Here is a 20,479-nt window from a genome sequence, read left to right on the forward strand (position 1 = left end):
CCGACTCTCTGCTTCCTGTCTGCCAACCAGTTCTCTATCCATGTCAGTACATTACCCTCAATACCATGTGCTTTGATTTTGCACACCAATCTCTTGTGTGGGACCTTGTCAAAAGCCTTTTGAAAGTCCAAATACACCACATCCACTGGTTCTCCCTTGACCACTTTACTAATTACATCCTCAAAAAATTGCAGAAGATTTGTCAAGCATGATTTCCCTTTCATAAATCCATGCTGACTTGGACCGATCCTGTCACTGCTTTCCAAATGCGCTGCTATTTCATCTTTAATAATTGATTCCAACATTTTCCCCACTACTGATGTCAGGCTAACCTGTCTATAATTACCCATTTTCTCTCTCCCTCCTTTTTTAAACAGTGGTGTACATTAGCTACCATTAGCGACCATGATGGAAATCTATGTGTGCAGGCGGGCCCATCAGACTAACCTCAGTGGTGGGAAAATGATTGGAAAAATTGCTGAGGGACAGGATAAATCTTCATTTGGAAAGACATGGATTCGTCAAGGACAGTCAGCATGGATTTGTTAAGGGAAGGACATGTCTGACTAACTTGATTGAATTTTTCGAGGAGGTAACCAGGAGGGTCGATGAGGGCAGTGTGTATGATGTAGAATTTTAGCAAAGCTTTTGATAAAGTACCACATGGCAGACTGGTCATGAAAGTAAAAGCCCATGGGATCCACGGCAGAGTGGCAAGCTGGATCCAAAATTGGCTCAGAGGCAGGAAACAAAGGCTAATGGTTGATAGGTGTTTTTGTGACTGGAAGGCTGTATTCAGTGGGATGCCACAGGGCTCAGTGCTGGGTCCCTTACTTTTTGTGGTGTATCAATGACTTGGACTTAAATGTTGGGGGTATGATTAAGAAGTTTGCACATGACACTAAAATAGGTTGTGGTTGATAAAGAAGAAGAAAGCTGCGGACTGCAGGAAGATATCAATGTAATGGTCAGGTGGGCAGAAGAGTAGTATATGGAATTCAATCCGGATAAATCTGAGGTAATGCATTTGGGGAGGTCTAACAAGGCAAGGGAATACACATTAAGTGGTACGACACTGAAAAGTGTAGAGGAACAAAGGGACCTTGGAGTACAGGTTCACAGGTACATGAGGTGTTTAAGCAGGCATATAGAATATTTGCCTTTATTAGTCATGGAATACAAGAGGAAGGACGTTATGCTTGAACTGTATAATATACTGGTTAGACCACAGCTGGAGTACTGTGTGGAGTTCTGGTCACCACATTACAGAAAATATGTGATTGCACTGGAAAGGGTACAGAGGAGATTTACAAGAATGTTGCATGGACTGGAGAATTTTGGCTATGAGGAAAGATTGGATAGGCTGGATCTGTTTTCTTTGGAACAGAGGAGACTGAGGAGAGACCTGATTGAGGTGTATAAAATTGTGAGGGGCCTGGATAGGATGGATAGGAAGGACCTGTTTCCCTTGGCAGAGGGGTCAACAACCAGGGGGCATAGATTTAAAGTCATTGGAGCGAGGTATAGAGGAGATAATAGGGGAAATATCTTTACCCAGAGGGTGGTGCAGGTCTGGAACTCACTGCCTGAAAGGGTGGTAGAGGCAGATACCCTCACCACATTTAAAAGTACTTGGATGTGCACTTAAAGTGTCATAATCTACACTGGAAAGTGGGATGAGGCTGGATAGCTCTTGTTCGGCCGGTGGGGCACGATGGGCTGAAATGGCCTCCTCCCGTGCTGTAAATTTCTCTGATTCCAGGAACTCTGTCAAACCTGCATTTATTGCTTCTCCCTCGATGCCCTGAGAAGGTGCTGATGGGCCCTACTGAACCACCACAGTTCTTGTGGCAATGATGCTTTCACCATTCTTCTGGTGGGACCCCAGCTGAGCGTCAGGGAGTAGGTTTTATCTTGGTGGCAATATTAATGATTCCTTCCATCACTTTACTGATGATTTAGAGGAGGCTTATAGAGCAGTATTGGGCTGTGTATTGTACATAGTTCATAGCTGGGCAATTTTACGCTGTGTTGTGTAGATGCAAGTGTCATGGCTGTACTGGAACAGCTTGGTGAGGACAGTGACTAGCTCTGGTGCACAGGGCTTCAGCATTACACCCAGGATGTTGTCAGGGCCCAGTGCACGCAGCTGATTCTTAATATCCTGTGGCCAGAACTTGATTGGTTGGACACTGATATCTACCATGATGGAGACCTCGGGAGAAGGCCAAGTAGAATCATCCACCTGGCACTTTTGACTGAAGACATTTGCAAACATCTCAGCCTTGTATCTTGCATTCAGTGCTGGGCTCCACCATGGCTGAGGATGGGGATGTTTGGGGAGACTTCTCCTCCTGTTAGTTGCTGGCTTGTCCACAGAGTGTGTCTACACCTTGCTGCTTTGGGGTTCAGCAGGCAGGGATTTATAGATATATGTAATTTTACATATCTGGATGAGTTCGGACATTCAACATTCCTACATTGCAACATTGACTACACTTCCAAACTACCTCATTGGCTGTAAAGTGCTTTGGGCCATCCTGAGGTCAGGAGAGGCGCGATATAATGATAGCTTGGCTGGGTTGGTACCTCATTCTACGAGATTCCCCGTGCTGCCCCTGGCTCACTGTGGTACACCTGCATTGAAGCAGGGTTATTCTCCTGGCTTGTTGGTGATCAAGGAGTGAGGTCAAGGTTACATATTGTGTGCTCTACAATCCTGCTGCTGCTGAAGGTCCACAGCCTCTGGTATTACCCAGCTTTGGACCACTAGATCTGTCCTTAGTCTGTCTCACTTAGCCTGGTGGCAGTGCCGCACTACACCATGGAGAATGTGGAGCCGTTATAGATCAGCCTACATTCAAACCCTGCAGGGAGGGTCCAGGCACAACTTCTGACACTGGAGCAGAAAAAGTGAGTGCAATGGGCCCGAGGGCCAGTTGCAGCAGGAATGGAAGACTGAGCCTTGGGAACCAGCGGAGACAGGCTGACAGACAGAGCTTATCCAAAATGCAAAATACCTTCCCGAGTAACCCGTGGGAAGATGAACCCGGCCCAGCGGGATTGGCTCCCAATTCCGTGTCGCACTCGGAGCCCGGCCATTAAACGGCTTGTTGTTGGAGCAGATTATTCTCCTGCTTGCAGTAACCGGGATGACACATTGGGCGGTTGTTTGCTCTCTCTGCCTCTTGGCCGGTCTCTCCTTACCCCCAGCCCAGCCATTGCTTCTCGGAGATGATGTTTGTCCAACAGACCCAGGCTGGAGATTTGAGTGTGGTCACCCGGGGATTCACAGCGCCGATTGCACCAGCCAGGGTTGCTGCTTTGACCCGTGGAGCCCGAATGTCCATCCCTGCTTCTACAGTCTGAGGAACAGTCCAGGTAACAAAGCGCTCCTCCAGCCCATTCTCCAGGGAATGCTTGTGGGGATGGGGGAGAATGCAAGTGTGTAGGTCAGGCAATGATCCCCACTTGTTACTATCGCTCGGTGTGTAATGGGGAAGGGTGGACATGTCTGTGGACCCATCTCCCCGTGGTGTCCCGAGTGAAGCGGATTGAGCTTGGTGTGTGCTATTGTAATGGACTCAATACAACATCAATGTGCATGGCTGTTCCTCCGTCATACTGAAGGCAGGTGTCCATAACTCGGGGTCGGGCTGTTGGAAGGCATTAGCTCGATATGCGAGTATTGTTCACTGAAGGAGTAGTAAGGTAACCACCTGCTGAAATTCTACAATGGGTGGCCCTGTTCTTATCCCTTAATCATGTGGTTATTGACAATCTGGAAGGTGAGTCAGAAATGCAAAGGAGCTGGGATAGCTGTATTGGTAAAGGATGGAATAACTGCAATAGTGAGAAATATATGCTCAAAGGATCAGGATGTTGAAACAGTTTGGGTGGGGATAAGGAATAAGGGGGTAAAAGTCACTGGTGGGTGTAATCTATAGGACCCTTAACAGTAACAACTCTGTTGGTCGGAGCATAAACCAGGAAATAGTGGGGGCATGTAAAAAAGGAATAGCAATAATCATGGATTATTTTTAACCTCCATATTGATTGGACAAATCAAATTGGTCAGGGTAGCCTTGAAGTGTTTATTGAGTGCATAAGGGATGGGTTCCTTGAGCAGTATGTAATAGCTGGCCCCCTGGTTGGTTCCATCTTAGATCTGGTCCTGTGTAATGAGAGGATTGGTAAACAATCTCCTAGTACAGGATCCCCTTGGAATGAGCTATCCTAGCATGATTGAATTTCAAATTCAGATGGTGGGTGAGAAAGTTGGATCTCTAACCAGTGTACTAAGCTTAAATAAAGGATACTATGAAGGTATGAGGACAGAGTTGGCTAAAGTGGACTAGGAAAATAGATTGCAGTGTAGGATGGTTGATGAATAGTGGTGTATATTTTAGAGATTTCACCTCTCTCCATATATTCCAGTAAGGAGGAAAGGTTGCAAGTGGAAAGAGCCATCTGTGGCTAACTAAAGAAATAGTGGTACATGTATGCCCTGGTTTTATAAAAGTGGCCAAAACTAGTGGGAGGACAGATAATTGGAAAGCTTTTAAAAGCCAGCAAAGAATTACTACTTTTTTTTAATTACTAAAGGGAAGATGAATTTTGAAAGTAAACTAGTGCAAAATATAAACTGAAAGCAAGAGTTTCTATAGGTATAGAAAAAGAAGGGCTAAAGTAAATGTAGATCCTTTAGAGAATGAGACTGGGGAATTAGTAATGATGGAGATGGCACAAAATACTACTTCAGTTTTTATGGTTGAGGACACTAATAATATTTCAATACTGGATAGTCAAGGGGCTATGGTGGGGAGGAACTTAACACCATCACTAAGGAGGTGGTACTCAGTACTATGGTACTAAAGGCAGATAAATACCCTGGACCTCATGGCTTGCATCCTAGGTGTGGTATATGCAAGCACAATTATAATGACTTCATGAGGTAAGGGTATACTACTTGAACTGTGGTGACCTTAGTCTTTTATTGCAGCTCCTTGAGTGAGGACACCAAGAGGTGAGCTCCCTTTTCATACTTAGTTAGCTGCAGTGTACAGATGACCCATAGGTCTCCAGCTGCAGCACCCTCTGGTGGTACAAGTGTTTGTGCATTCAGTGCACTCGTGTTACAGTTCATACATTAACATGCATACATGACACTAGGGTGTTAAATGCAGTCGTGGCAGTGATTGTGGATGCATTGGTTGTAATTTACCAAAATTCCCTGGATTCTGGGGAGGTCCCAGCAGATTGAAAACTGCAAATGTAACACCCCTATTAAATAAGGAGGCAGACAAAAAGCAGGAAACTATTGACCAGTTAGCTTTACATCTGTGTTTGGGAAAATGTTGGAGTCCATTATTAAAGTAGCAGGACTTTTGGTCAGGCAGAGTCAGCATGGATTTATGAAGGGACAAATTTGCTGGAATTCTTTGAGGATGTAACAAACAGGGTGGATAAAGGGTAAACCGTGGATGTGGTGTATTTGGACTTCCAGAAGGCTTGTGCTGTTTGGGAGGAGTTAAACTAATATGGCAGGGGGATGGGAACCTATGCAGGGAGGCAGAGGGAAATAAGAGACAGGCAAAAGATAGACAAGAGAATAGTAAAAGTGGAGGGCAGAGAAACCTGAGGCAAAAAACAAAAGGCCACATGATGACAAAATTCTAAAGGGGCAAAGTGTGTCAAAGACAAGCCTAAAGGCTCTGTGCCTCAATGTGAAAAGTATTTGAAATGAGATGGATGAATTAACTGCAGATAGCAGTTAATGGATATGATGTAATTGGCTTCAGACATGACCCCAGGGTGACCAAGGCTGGGAACTCAACATCCAAGTGTATTGAACATTTTAGGAAGGATAGACAGAAGGGAAAAGGAGGTGGGGTGGTGTTGCTGGTTAAAGAGGAAATTAATGAAATAGTAAGGAAGGACATTGGCTTGGATGTTGTGGAATTGGTATGGGTGGAGCTACAGAATACGAAAGGGCAGAAAACGTTGGTGGGAGTGGTGTACAGACCACCAAACAGTAGTAGTGAGGTTGGGGACTGAATCAAACACGAAATAAGGGATGTGTGCAATAAATGTACAGCAATTATCATGGGCGACTTTAATTTACACACAGATTGGGCTAACCAAACTGGAAGCAATGTAGTGGAGGAGGATTTCCTGGAGTGTATTAGGGATGGTTTTCTTGACCAATATGTTGAGCCAACTAGAGAACTGGCCATCCTAGACTGGGTGATGTGTAATGAGAAGGGACTAATTAGCAATGTTGTGCAAGGCCCCTTGGGGAGAGTGACCATAACATGGTAGAATTCTTTATTAAGATGGAGTAACAGTTAATTCAGAAACAAGGGTCCTGAACTTGAGGAAAGCTAACTTTGACAGCATGAGGAGTGAATTGTCGAGAATAGACTGGCAAATGATACTTAAAGGGTTGCTGGTGGATAGGCAATGGCAAACCTTTATAGATCACATGGATGAACTTCAACAATTGTACATCCCTATCTGGAGTAAAAATAAAACTGGGAAGGTGGCTCAACTGTGGCTAACAAGGGAAATTAAGGATAGTGTTCGATCCAAGGAAGAGTCATATAAATTGGCCAGAAAAAGCAGCAAGCCTGAGGACGGAGAAATTTAGAATTCAGCAGAGGAGGATAAAGGGTTTAATTAGGAAGGGGAAAATAGAGTTTGAGAGGAAGCTTGCTGGGAACATAAACAACTGCAAAAGCTTCTGTAGATATGTGAAGAGAAAAAGATTAGTGAAGACAAACATTGGTCCCTTGCAGTCAGACTAAGGTGAATTTATAATGGGGAACAAAGAAATGACAGACCAATTGAACAAATACTTTGGTTTTGCTGTCATGAAGGAAGACACAAATAACCTTCTGGATTTACTACAGGACCAAGGGTCTAGTGAGAAGGAGGAACTGAAGGATATCCTTATTAGGTGGGAAATTGTGTTGTGGAAATTAAAGGCTGATAAATCTCTGGGTCCTGATTGTCTACATCCCAGAGTACTTAAGGAAGTGGCCCTAGAAATAGTGGATGCATTGGTGATCATTTTCCAACAGTCTATCGACTCGATCAGTTCTTATGGACTGGAGGGTAGCTGATGTAACAGCACTTTATTTTAAAACAGGAGGGAGAGAAAACTGATAATTATAGACCGGTTAGTCTGACATTAGTAGTGGGGAAAATGTTGGAATCAATTATTAAAAATGAAATAGCAGTGCATTTGGAAAGTAGTGACCTGATCGGTCCAAGTCAGCATGGATTTATGAAAGGGAAATCATGCTTGACAAATCTTGAAATTTTTTCAGGATGTAAGTAGGAGTGGACAAGCGAACCAGTGGATGTGGTGTATTTGGACTTTCAAAAGGCCTTTGACAAGTTCCCACATGAAATTGGTGTGTAAAAAATCAAAGCAAATGGTATTGGGGGTAATGTAATGGCGTGGATAGAGAATTGGTTGGCAGACAGGAAGCAGTCAGTATGAACGGGCCCTTTTTGGAATGGGAGGCAGTGACTAGTGGAGTGCCGCAGGGCTCCGTGCTGGGACCCCAGCTCTTTACAAAATACACAATTCCATCATCCAAATCATTAATGTAATATATCCAAGTTTGCAGATGGCCTGAAACTGGGTGGTGGTGTGAGCTGTGAGGAGGATGCTAAGAGGCTGCAGGGTGATTTGGACAAGTTAGGTGAGTGGGCAAAAGCATGGCAGATGCAGTATAATGTGGATAAATGTGAGGTTATCCACTTTGGTGGCAAAAACACGAAGGCAGAATATTATCTGAATGGTGGCAGATTAGGAAAAGGGGAGGTGCAATGAGATCTGGGTGTCATGGTTCATCAGTCATTGAAAGTTGGCATGCAGGTTCAGCAGGTGGTGAAGAAGGCAAATGGCATGTTGGCTTCATAGCTAAGGGATTTGAGTATAGAAGCAGGGAGGTCTTACTGCAATTGTTCAGGGCCTTGGTGAGGCCTCACCTGGAATATTGTGTTCAGTTTTGGTCTCCGAATCTGAGGAAGGCAATTCTTGCTATTGAGGGAGTGCAGCGAAGGTTCACCAGACTGATTCCAGGGATGGCTGGACTGATGTACGAGAGACTGGATTAACTGGTCTTTTATACAGTGGAGTTTAGCAGGATGAGGGGATCTCATAGAAACATAAAAGATACTGACAGGACTGGACAGATTAGATGTGGCAAGAATGTTCCTGATGCTGGAAGTCCAGAACCAGGGGACACTGTCTTAGGATAAGGGGTAAGACATTTAGGACTGATGAGGAGAAACAACTTCTTTCAGTTGTTACCCTGTGGAATTCCCTGCTGCTGCAGAGAGTTGTTGATGCCAGTTCATTGGATATATTGAAGAGGGAGTTAGATATGGCCCTTATGGCTAAAGGATCAAGGTGTATGGAGAGAAAGCAGCAAAAAGGGGTACTGAGGTGAATGTTCAGCCATGATCTTGAATGGTGGTGTGGGCTCGAGTGGCCAAATGACCTACTCCTGCACCTATTTTCTATGTTTCCAAGGCATTTGACCAGGTGCCACACAATGTTGCTGCACAAGATAAAAGTTCATGGAGTTGGGGTAATATATTAACATGGATAGAAGATTGGCTGGCAAACAGAAGTCAGGATAAGTGGTTCATTCTCTGTTTGTTTGGCAATCAGTAATGAGTGGGGTGCTGCAGGGTTCCATACTGGGACCCAACTATTTACAATCTACATTAATGACTTGGAGGAAGGGACTGAGTGACATAGCTAAGTTTGCTGACGACACAAAGATGGGAGGAAAAGCAATGTGAGGAGGACACAGCAAATCTGCAAAAGGACATAGATATGCTAAGTGAGTGGGCAAAAATTTGGCAGATGGAGTATAACATGGGAAAGTGAGGTCGTGCACTTCGCAGAAAAAGAATCAAAGAGCAAGTTATTTAAATGGAGAAAGATTGTGTGCTGCAGTACAGTGGGACCTGGGGGTACTTGTGCATGAAACACAAAAGGATAGTATGCAGGTACAGCAAGTGATCAGGAAGGCCAGTGGAATCTTGGCCTTTATTGCAAAGGGGTTCGAGTATAAGAGCAGGCAAGTCTTGTTACAGCTGTACAGGGTATTGGTGAGGCCACAACTGTAATACTACTTGCATTTTTAGTTTCCATATTTACAAAAGGATATGTTTGCTTTGAAGGCAGTTCAGAGAAGGTTCACTAGATTGATTCTAGGGATGAGGGGTTTGACTTATGAGGAAAGGTTGAGTAGGTTAGGCATCTACTCATTGGAATTCAGAAGAATGAGGGGTGATCTTATTGAAACATTAGATTGAGGGGGCTTGACAAGGTGGATGCAGAGGATGTTTCCACTGGTGGGAGACTAGAACTAGAGGGCCTGATCTTAGAATAAGGGGCCACCCATTTAAAACAGATGAGTAGAAACTTCTTGAAGGGTGTGAATCATTGGAATTTGCTGCCTCAGAACTGTGGAAGCTGGGACCTTAAATAAATTTAAGACAGAAATAGACAGTCTCTTTAAGGGGATACAGAGAAGTGGAGCTGAGTCCATGATCAGATCAGCCATTTTCTTATTGAATAGTGGAGCAGGCTCAAGGGGCCGCATGGCCTACTCCTGCACCTGTTATGCTCTTGTATACTAATGGTCCATTTATAGTCTAAGGCTGTCGATCGCAAACCTGTGGTTCACCATGTAGATTTGGTGGATGGAGCAAGTTTGGTCTTTAAGGTTGATACACTTGGTGAAGTTGCCCTTTGAGTAGAATTGGTGGTGTGCTGTGTTGGGAGTCTGCAGTACTTCATTGGTCAGCTGTGTTCCTGGATTAGGATGGGCAATTATTGAGAACATGCATTTAAAAAAAAAAAAATTAAATCTGCTTTTGCCACCCTGTGTCGGGAGGAGAAAGGTGTTTCTAATTATTGGAGACCTGCACTATAGTTCTTTGGATTCCACTGTATGGGGCTTTGTTTTCTGGGGGTTGGATGCTGATGGGAGGAATGGGGCCTATTTGGAGAATGGAGGATCTGCTAGAATGAACAAATGAGACCTGTGACTGGATGGGGCATAATGTCTAACTTGCACAGATTTAGAATTAGTTTCTTTAATTTGACTTTGTTGCATTTCTTGCTTCCTCCTGAGGAGGAGGTATTTGTAGAGCTGTATTTTGGGTAAGCCAATATCTGCTGTTTTACTGCCTAATTCTAAATGGGTATCACTTGGATTTGATGTTGCATGCAATAGAATTTCTATTGCAAGATCAGAACCGCTTTCACGGTGTTTGAGAGCTCCTTTGCAGAGCAAATGTATCAAACCTTCCTGAGCAGGCCAATCACTATTGCACCCTGAGATATACATGGATAACGGGAGATTTTTCGGATTTGGAAGGAGCTGATGGGGCTGATGGAGAAACCTTCTGCTCGTGAGTGTCTAGAACAAGGAGACATAAATCCAAGCCAGGCCATTCAGGAGAAAAGGTGGAAAACACTACTTCACGCAAAGGGTGCTGGGAGTGTAAAACTCTCTGCCATCAATGCTCACTTAACTTTTTTACATCTGATACTGTTTTTGCTAGCCATGGGTAGAAGGATAGTGTTTGGACACAGACCAGCTGTGATCTCATTGGTCGAACTGGGCCCGAGGGGCTGAATGGCCTCGTCCTGCCCAGATATTATAAATGCAGCCTTGCTAATCACACTAAATGGTTGTGCTTCCACTTGGATTGTATGGTGGTCCAGCTGTTTTGTGGCTTTTGAGACTCTGTTCCTCCAGTCTATGGTCTGGGACCCTGATTTCTCCACTAATGAGAAGCCCCTGACCATCAATGGGAGCAGTAGCATTGAATTGTAATTCTCTTGCAGTGTGCACAGCAGATGGTCAGTTCATCATCGTCATCTCCAAGAACCTGACCCGACCTGCCCTCAACCTGTCCTCTCTGTATGTGAAAGATGGACAAGAAGTGGAATGCAGGCCTAAACTAACCACTGCCCAGCTTGTGACCTTTCGCTTCCCCATTACCTCTTGTGGCTCGACCAAGCGGGTGAGTATTGAAGGGTTGGGCATTCTGTGTGAATCAAGCAGCTCCCTATTAACCAGTGTTCCCATTGCAGGAGGAGAATGGAACCTTGGTGTATGAAACGGATGTGTTGGGTAAGAGGATGATTGTGATTGGGAAGCTGGGCTCAATAACCCGGGACAGCACCTTCAGGTAGGAGGATGGTAGGGAGATGTCGGGGTTGGAGGGAAGTGTTGGTGAATGAAGCTCCAGCTGCTATTGTCTCTCTGCAGGCTGCATGTCCAGTGCCAGTACAAGGGGAGGAAAGAGACTGGCTTGCAAATCAACGTCACAGTTTACACAGCTCCCCCACCATCTCCTGCTTCTGATGATGGCATTCTGAAACTGCAACTGAGAATTGCCAAAGGTACAAGAGCCCTGGGTGATGGTGACTGAAGCCCTGGCAATGTATCCATGCAGGGACTGACTGCTTCTTGTGTCTGCCTTTCAGGTGCTAACTACAGATCCTGGTATGTGGATAGTGACTACCCCATTCAGAGGATCCTTCAGGACCCAGTGTTTGTGGAGGTCCGTGTCCAGGAGCGCACAGACCCAATGATTGTCCTCAAGTTGCATGCCTGCTGGGCGACTCCTGTCCCAGCCCCAAACGATGAAGTGCAATGGAGTCTCCTGGTGGATGGGTAAGGAAAAGGATAGAAAGGCCATTTTGGCTCATGTCTGCGCAGACCAACAGAGCTGCACGGCCATTCATCAGCAGCCCTAAAGGTTACATCCAAATCCATGAACAATAATGGAAAGGCCAAGAGCACCCAGCCAACCAATCTGCCTCACCACTGCAACACTCCTTATTCTAAATATCTACACTCCACCCCAACTGCAGCCATGTGATCTCCTGGGAGAGGCAAAAATCAAAACCCAGGCCAAATTAGGGTGAAAAATCTGGGACAATTCCCTTCCAACCATCCAGGTGATTGAAACTAGTCCAGGTGATCACCCTGGCCATATTCTATTTCCTACAGTACTTTCCATTTATATCTGTGCCAACCAACAAAAGTCATCTTGTCTACTCCCAATTACCAGCTCGAGGTCTGTAACCCTGCAGGTTACGGCACTTCAAGTGCCCATCCAACCTTCTCAAAATTGGTGAGGGTCTCTGCATCCACAACTCTTCCAGGCAGAAAGTTCCAGATCCCCACAATCTTGTGTAAAGAAGGCCCCCTCAAATCCATTCCAATCTTCCACCAACCTCCTTAACTGTGCCCTTGTTATAGCCCCCTCCACCAATAGAAATAGTGGATAGTAAGGGTCTATGTCCAGGCCCCTCTATTTTGTACACTGAGGTCTCCTCTCAAATTCCTCTGTTCCCAATGAGAACAAACCCAGCCTATCCAATCTGACCTCCTAACTAACATTCTCTGTTCCAGGCAGCATCCCAGTGAATCTCCTCTGCACTCTCTTTAGTGCAGTCACATCCTTCCTATAATAGTGACCAGAGCTCTGCACAGTACTCCAGCTGTGGCCAAACCAAAGTGTTATACAATTTAAGCACAACCTTCCTGCTCTTGTATTCTATGCCTTGGCCAATAAAGGCAAGCATTCCATATGTCGCCTTCACCACATTATCCACCTGGCCTGCTACTTTCAGGGATCTGTGGACAAGCACTCCAAGGTCCCTTTGTTCATCTAAACTAAGTGGCCTAACACTTAATGTGTATACCCTTTCCTTATTAGCCCTCCCAAAGTGCATCACTTCACACTTCTCCTCCTGAATTAAATTCCATTTGCCACTGCTCTGACCAGTAGATTGATATTCTCCTGCAACCCATGACTTTCCTCTTCATTATCAACCACACAGCCAATTTTAGTGTCGTCATCTACAAACTTCTTAATCATACTTCCTATATTCAAATCTAAATCATTGATATTTACCACAAAGCAACGGACCTGGTATTTAGCCCTGCATAACCCCACTGGAAACATCCTTCCAGTCAAACATCCATCAAGCATTACCCTTTGCTTCCTACCTCCAAGTCAATCTTGGATCCAACTTTCCAATTTGTCATGGATCCCATGGGCTTTAACCTTCATGACTAGTCTACCATGCAGGACCTTATCAAAAGCCTTGCTAAAGTCCCTATCCTACATCGTATGCACTACCCTCATCGACCCTCTTGGTTACCTCCTCGCAAAATTAAATCAGGTTAGTCAAACACTATCTTCCCTTAAATCTGTGCTGACTGTCCCTAATTAATCCTTGCCTATCCAAATACAGATTTATCCTGTCTTTCAGAATTTTTTCCAATAATTTTCCCACCACTGTGGGTGGGCTGACAGGCCTGTAATTACTCAGCCTATCCCTTTCCCCTTCTTAAACAAGGGTACTACATTAGCAGTCCTCTGGCACCATGCCCATATCCAACAAGGACAGAACATGATGGTCAAAGCCTCTGCTATTTCCTCTTCACTCAACAACCTGGGATGCATTTCATCTGGGCCTGGGGACTTAGCTACTTTCAAAGCTGCTAAACCCCTTAATACTTCCTCCATTTATTTCATCCAGAATATAACTCCTCCTCCAGCAGTATCTGCATTACCTCTTTTTTTTTTTCTTGTGAAAACAGATGCAAAGTATTAAAGAATCCTACCAACATCTTTCACCTCAAAGATTACACTCATGGTCTCAAGCCCTACCTTTTCCTTAGTTATCCTCCTGCTCTTAATATATTTATAGAACATCTTAGGGTTTTCTGACAAGACTAGACAGGTGAGATGCAGGAAGAATGTTCCCCATGTTGGATGTTGAGAACCAGGGGACACAGTCTAAGGATAAGGGGTAAGCCAATTAGGACTGATGAGAAACTTCTTAACTCACTTGTTAACCTGTGGAATTGTCTACTGCAGAGTTGTTGATGCCAATTCATTGGATATATTCAAAAGGGAGTTAGATTATGGCCCTTATGGCTAAAGGGGTAAGGAGAGAAAGCAGGAAGAGTACTAAGGTGAATGATCAGCCATGATATTGAATGGTGGTGCAGGCTCAAATGGCCTACTCCTGCACCTATTTTCTATGTTTCCTTAATTTTTACCGCTGAAGAATTTCTTATGTTCTCTCAGCATTCCTAATAGCATTTTAAAAATGTTACCTCTTCTTTCGATATTATGTATTTAGCCATTGATGTGACATAAGCATCCCTTTTTTCTTTATCCTCTCCTATAAGTCTCAAAATCCAGGGGGCTTCAGAATTGTTTTTCCAGCTTTTTTCTTTAAGGGCACATGTTTGGCCTGAACCTTTCAGATATCATCCTTGAATGTCAGAACAGTGGGAGACATTGATTTACCCACAAGTAGCTGTTTCCAGTCCACTATGGCTAAGTCACTCCAACTTGGCAAAATTAGCTTCCCCCCCCCCCCAATTTGCAACTTTTATTCCAGGCCGATTGTCCTTATCCAAGGGCTGATGGCTTGACAGGTTCATAGAAACTGGTGTAGGGAAAGACCAACTGTCCCATCAAGCTTGGCCCACTCTGACTGTAGCATTGTGACTTTGACAGTTCCTATCCCCTTCCCCCTGATACAATGAGTCCTGTCATCTGGGAGGGACAGATAACCCAGGGCCAGCAAGGGAAACATTACTGTGGTTCCTCCCATTACTTCTGGTGAATGAATCCCATCCAGGCAATCACATGGGCCACACTTGGCCAAATGTTAATTGTCAGGACACTTCTCTGAACAATGGACAAGTGGAATGCAAGAGATGTAATCTCTGCCCCATCAGGACCTGGTTCAGCTCCCTCTTGCACATGTGCTCAGTCTGCACCCACCCACCAGCCAGCAATGTATTCCAGAGGCTCCCTATTCTGGGGAACAGCCTGACATCCAGTCTGTGCCTACCTTGCTTCATTTAATCTCGTATTCCCCCACCCTGCACTCTGTCAATTTAACAATCTCAGGTCTGCTATGTTAATGACTGCAAAGAAGAAATGCATTGTTTTATAAGGAGAGCATTTTCTATAGGTTTAAAGATTGAGGCTTTGTGGATGTTTTATTCTGTGGTCACTTTGTTCCTTTTCAATGAATTGATCTCTAACCCTGATCACCAATGATCCAGTCCCTAGGGCTCTCACTGACACACTCCTGTTGCAGGTGCCCCTATGAGGGAGATGACTACCAGACCCTCCTACACCCGGTGGATGTGTTTTCCAGCCTGACGTTCCCGACCCACCACAAGCGCTTTGAAGTGAAGACTTTTATTTTCCTGGATGGAGACTCTGCTCAGCCACTCACAGGACAGGTAACCAAAGTCTGAGCCAATGAAAGCCTTTCCTGGCTCTTGGTACAACAGCCTGCTTCATCTGTGTCCATGAAGCTCACTCTGAACTCCCTTCTAGGTTTACTTACACTGCAGTGCTGAGCTGTGCTCCCCCTCTGCTCAGGATGACTGTACAACCAAATGTGGCCCAAGTGAGTTCCTTCACATTTCATCTTTGCCATTAAATCAACACTTGCCTCTTGCTGGAGTTTATTTCTGAACTGTGTCGTTAAACATGGCGCAGTATCCAGTCAGTAGGGATACATTACTCTGTTACCTGGTTGGGACGTGATGAGGAGTAGGGTGAACTAATCCAAGTGCTTCTCCCAATAGAGAGACGCAGGAGTGCAGCTGACCATGAGGGAACATTGGTGAGTGCCCCTGGCCCCATCATTTTCCTGGAAGGTGAGAATCGCCAGTCTGAGAAGCTGCTGGAAGAGAATGGTAAGTGGTGGCTGAGAAGCTGGGGTTGGTCTCCTTGGAGCAGCGAGGGTAAGGGGGGATTTGATAGAAGGGTTTAGATACTGAAACTGTTTCCCATGGCTTAAGGGTTGATAACACGAGCATAGATTTAAGGTGATTGCAAAAGAACCATAGGTGACATGCAAAAGTGTTATAACTTTGAATCTGTATCCACCACTGAGGTAGTGCATTCTATCGTTGCTTTCAAAAGGGAGTTGGATAAATCCCTGTAGGGGAATGAGTGCAACTAATTGGATTGCTCTTCGAAAGAGCTGGTGTAGACTCATTGGGCCAAATAGTCACCTGTACTGTAGGAAGGTAGTGCATGAGTCTCGTGGTCATCTCCCTCCAATCACTGTTTTGAATACTGTTGGAGGGGAAGGCAGCAGCAGGCAAGTTCATGGCACCATGGGTGCTCTGCTGCACAGCAGGCCAGGAAAGAGTGGGAGAGCAAGCATTAGTGGTGGGGGATTCTATTGTAAGGGGAATAGATAGATGTTTCTGCAGCTGCAATTGAGACTCCAGGATGGTATGTTGCCTCTCTGGTGCAAGGGTCCAGGATGTCTTGGAGTGGCTGCAGGGCATTCTGGAGAGGGAGGGTGAACATCCAGTTGTCGTGGTGCACATATGCACCAACAATATAGGGTTAAAAAAACAGGATGAGTTCCTACAAGCTGAATTTGGGGAGCTAGAAGTTAAATTTTAAAGTGGGACTTCAAAGGTAGTAATCTCAGGATTGCTACCAGTGCCACATGCTAGTCAGAGTATGAATAGCGGGGTAGTTAAGATGAAAACATGGCTTGAGGGAGGGTTTCAAATTCCTGGGACATTGGAACCAGTTCTGGGGAGGTGGGATCAGTACAAACCAATGTCCTCGGGGTGTTTGCTAGTGCTGTTGGGGAGGGTTTAAACAAATATGGCACGGGGATGGGAATCTATGGAGGGAGACAGAAGGAAGTAAAATGGGGGCAGAAACAAAATGTAGCAAGGAGATCAGGAAGTGAAGGGCAGAGCAATCAAAAGGCCACATTACAAAATTCTAAGGACAACGTTTGTATAAAAACAAGCCTGAAGGTTCAAGGAGCATTCATTTAAAAAGCTGAATGAATTAACTGCAGATAGCTGGTAACAGATATGATGTAATTGGGATTAGAGACATTGCTCCAGGGTGATCAAGGCTGGGAATTCAACATCCAGGGTATTCAATTTTCAGGAAGGATAGACAGAAAGGAAAAGGAGGTGGGGTGGCATTTCTGGTTAGAGGAGATTAACACAATAGTAAGGCAGGACATTAGCTTGGATGATGTGGAATCTATGGGTAGAGCAGCAGAACGCAAGGGCAGAAAACACCAATGGGAGTTGTGTACAGACCACCAAACAGTAGTAGAGGTTGGGGATGGCTTCAAACTGGAAATTAGGGTTGCATGCAATAAAAGTACAGCAGTTATCATGGGTGACTTTAATCTACATAGAGATTGGGCTAAGCAAACTGGTAGCAATAGAGGAGGAGCATTTCCTGGAGTGTATAAGGGATGGTTTTCTAGACCAATATGTTGAGGATCCAACTAGAGAACTGGCCATCCTAGACTGGGTGTGTAATGAGGATTAATTAGCAAACTTGTTGTGTGAGGCCCCTTGGGGAAGAGTGACCATAATATGGTAGAATTCTTTAAGATAGAGAGTGACAGTTAATTGAGACTAGGGTCCTGAACTTAAAGAAAGGTAACTTCAATGGTATGAGATGTGAATTGGTTAGGATAGACTGGCAAATGATACATAAATGATTGATGGATAGGCAATGGCAGACATTTAAAGATCACATGGATGAACTTCAACAATTGTACATCCCTGTCTGGCGCAAATAAAATGGGGAAGGTGGCTCAACTTTGACAAGGGAAATTAGGGATAGTGTTAAATCCAAGGAAGAGGCATATAAATTGAGAAAGCAGCAAACCTGAGGACTGGGAGAAATTTAGAATTCAGCAGAGTAGGACAAAGGGTTTAATTGGGAGGGGGAAAAAAATAGAGTATCAGAGTAAGCTTGCAGGGAACATGAAAACTGACTGCAAAAACTTCTATAGATATGTGAAGAGAATGATTAGCGAAGACAAATGTAGGTCCTTTGTTTCCCATTATAAATTCACAAGATTCATTGCAAAGAACTGACAGCAACTGAACAAATATTTTGGTTCTGTCGTCACTAAGGAAGACACAAGTAATCTTCTGGAAATACGAGAGGACTGAGGGTCTAGCAAGAAGGAGGAAATCCTTATTAGTCAGGAAATTGTTATGGAAATTGATGGCCAATAATTCCCCAGGGCCTGATAGTCTGCATGCCAGAGTACTTAAGGAAGTGGCCTGAGAAATAGTCAATGCATTGGTGGCCATTATCTAAAATTCTATAGCCTCTAGATCAGTTCCTATGGATTGGAGGGTAGCTAATGTAACCCCACTTTTGAGAACAGGGAATTATCGACCAGTTAGCCTGACATCAGTAGTGGGGAAAATGTTGGAATCAAAGATGTAATAGCACTGCATTTGGAATGCAGTGACAGGATCAGTCCATGTCAGGATTTATCAAGGAGAAATCATGCTTGACAAATTAGAACTTTTGGAGGATGTAACTAGTAGTGGGCAAGGGAGAACCAGTTCATGTGGTATATTTGGACTTTCAAAAGGCTTTTGACAAGGTATCTCTTGAGATTGTTGTGCAAAATTAAAGCACATGCTATTGGGTGTAATGTGTTGTGGATAGAGAACTGGTTGGCAAAGAGTATGAATAAATGGGTCCTTTTTGGAATGGCCGACAGTGACTTGTGGGGGACTGCAAGGTTCAGTGCTGGGACCCCAGCTATTAACAATATAAATGATTTGGATGAAGGAATTGAATAAATATCCAAGTTTGCAGATGACCCTAAGCTGGGTGGCAGTGTGAGCTGTAAGTAGGATGCTATGAGGCTGCAGGGTGACTTGGGCAGGTTAGGTGAGTGGCCAAATGCCTTGCAGATGCAGTATAATGTGGATAAATGTGAGATTATCCACTTTGGTGATAAAACAGGAAGGCAGAATATTATAATGGTGACGGATTAGGAAAAGAGTAGGTGTAATGAGACCTGGGTGTCATGGTACATCAGTCATTCAAAGTTGGCATGCAGGTACAGCAGGTGGTGAAGAAAGCAAATGGCATGTTGGCCTTCATAGCAAGAGGAGTTGAGTATAGGAGCAGGGAGGTCTTGCTGCAGTTGTACAGGGTCTTGGTGAGGCCACACCTTGAATAGTGTACAGTTTTGGTCTCCATCTGAGGAAGGATGTGCTTGCTATTGAGTGCAGCAAAGGTTCACCAGACTGATTCCTGGGAAGGCAGAACTGACATGAAGAAAGACTGGATTGACTAGGCTTATATTCACTGGAATTTAGAAGAATGAGGGGACCTCATAGAAACACAAAATTCTGACAGGATTGGACAGGTTAGATGCAGGAAGGATGGTCCTGATGTTGGAAGTCCAGAACCAGAGGTCACAGTCTAAGGATAAGGGGTAAGCCATCTAGGACTGAGGAGGAGAAACTTCTTCACTCAGTTGTGAGCATGTGGAGTTCTCTACCACAATTATTGAGGCAGTCCATTTGATATATTCAAAAGGGAGTTCGATGTGACCCTTATGGCTAAAGGGTTATGGAGAAGGCAGGAATGGGGTACTGAAGTTGCATGATCAGTCATCATATTGAATGTTGGTGCAGGCTCATGGCCTACTCCTGCAACTATTTTCTATGTTTCTTAGTGTCAGTTGGTAGCACACTTGCCTGAGTCAGAGGCTGTGGGTTCAGGTCCCACTCCAGGAACCTGAGCACAAGATCTAGACTGACCTTCCCGTGCAGTGCTGAAGGAGCACTGTGCTCAGAAGTCCCATCTTTCAGATGAGACCTAAAACCGAGGCCCTGTCTGCACTCGATGGATGTAAAAGATCCCATGGCACTATTTTGACAAGCAGGGCAGTTATCCTGTGTCCTGGCCAAAATTTATCCCTCCAGCATAACAAACAGATTGTCTGTTCACTATCACAGTGCTGTTTGTCAGCTGCATTTCCCACCTTACAACAGTGACTACACTCCCGGTACTTCATTGGCTGTAATGTACTTTGAGCCATCTGGTGGTGTGACAGGCACTTTTATAAATGCAAGTCTGTCTATTTACTGCACTATTCTGTGACTGGGTCATGAAACCCTTGCACATGTAACCTCTTGTGTCTCCCAATAGATGGTGCTGGGGCTCCTTCTCGGTTCCTGCATGGAGCAGCCATTGGCTTCATGGTGGTGGCTGTGTCCCTGTTGGTGGTGGCTGCAGTGTACATGATGTGGAAACCAAGAGCTGTCACTTCCCAAAGCAGTGAGATTGAACTGTAGATCCTGACCAGAAATAAACTGCTGGAGAAATGTGACGGTGTCTGTTTGTAACTGGGAGATTTAAGTAACATGATCACTTCACATAGTTAGCACTGGAGACTGGCATTTTTATTGTCGGAACTTGCAATGTGATTGGGCAAGAATTTGGGGATTGGCTTTCAGATGTTCGTTTAACTTTTAGCTTGCATCCTCTTGGGCTCGTGAGCATCGCAGTAAGTTCACCTTCTCCCCCTGTGGTGGTTGCTGAGGCTACTCACTGCAGCATG

At 44.7% G+C, this 20,479-nt stretch overlaps 1 protein-coding gene across 1 annotated transcript; it reads left to right on the forward strand.

Annotated features, from left to right (window-relative positions):
* Positions 1-3,043: 3,043 nt before the first annotated feature.
* Positions 3,044-20,213, forward strand: LOC139229044 (zona pellucida sperm-binding protein 4-like). The gene is made up of 10 exons (XM_070860706.1): positions 3,044-3,143; positions 3,253-3,381; positions 10,886-11,064; positions 11,135-11,232; positions 11,313-11,446; positions 11,531-11,720; positions 15,185-15,332; positions 15,430-15,502; positions 15,684-15,794; positions 20,068-20,213. Exons 1-10 carry the CDS (start codon positions 3,044-3,046, stop codon positions 20,211-20,213), a joined length of 1,308 nt encoding a protein of 435 aa, XP_070716807.1.
* The last annotated feature ends 266 nt before the right edge of the window (positions 20,214-20,479 follow it).

The sequence above is a fragment of the Pristiophorus japonicus genome, chromosome 18 (genome assembly GCF_044704955.1).
Source record: "Pristiophorus japonicus isolate sPriJap1 chromosome 18, sPriJap1.hap1, whole genome shotgun sequence".
Lineage (NCBI taxonomy): Eukaryota > Metazoa > Chordata > Chondrichthyes > Pristiophoridae > Pristiophorus > Pristiophorus japonicus.

Excerpts from the sequence above, each read along its gene's own strand:
- LOC139229044 (XM_070860706.1), top strand. The coding sequence starts at position 3,044 with ATGAACCCGGCCCAGCGGGATTGGCTCCCAATTCCGTGTCGCACTCGG. Across the intron at positions 3,144-3,252 it reads AGATTATTCTCCTGCTTGCA|ACCCAGGCTGGAGATTTGAG; the intron begins GTAACCGGGATG and ends TTTGTCCAACAG. Across the intron at positions 15,503-15,683 it reads TACAACCAAATGTGGCCCAA|AGAGACGCAGGAGTGCAGCT; the intron begins GTGAGTTCCTTC and ends TTCTCCCAATAG.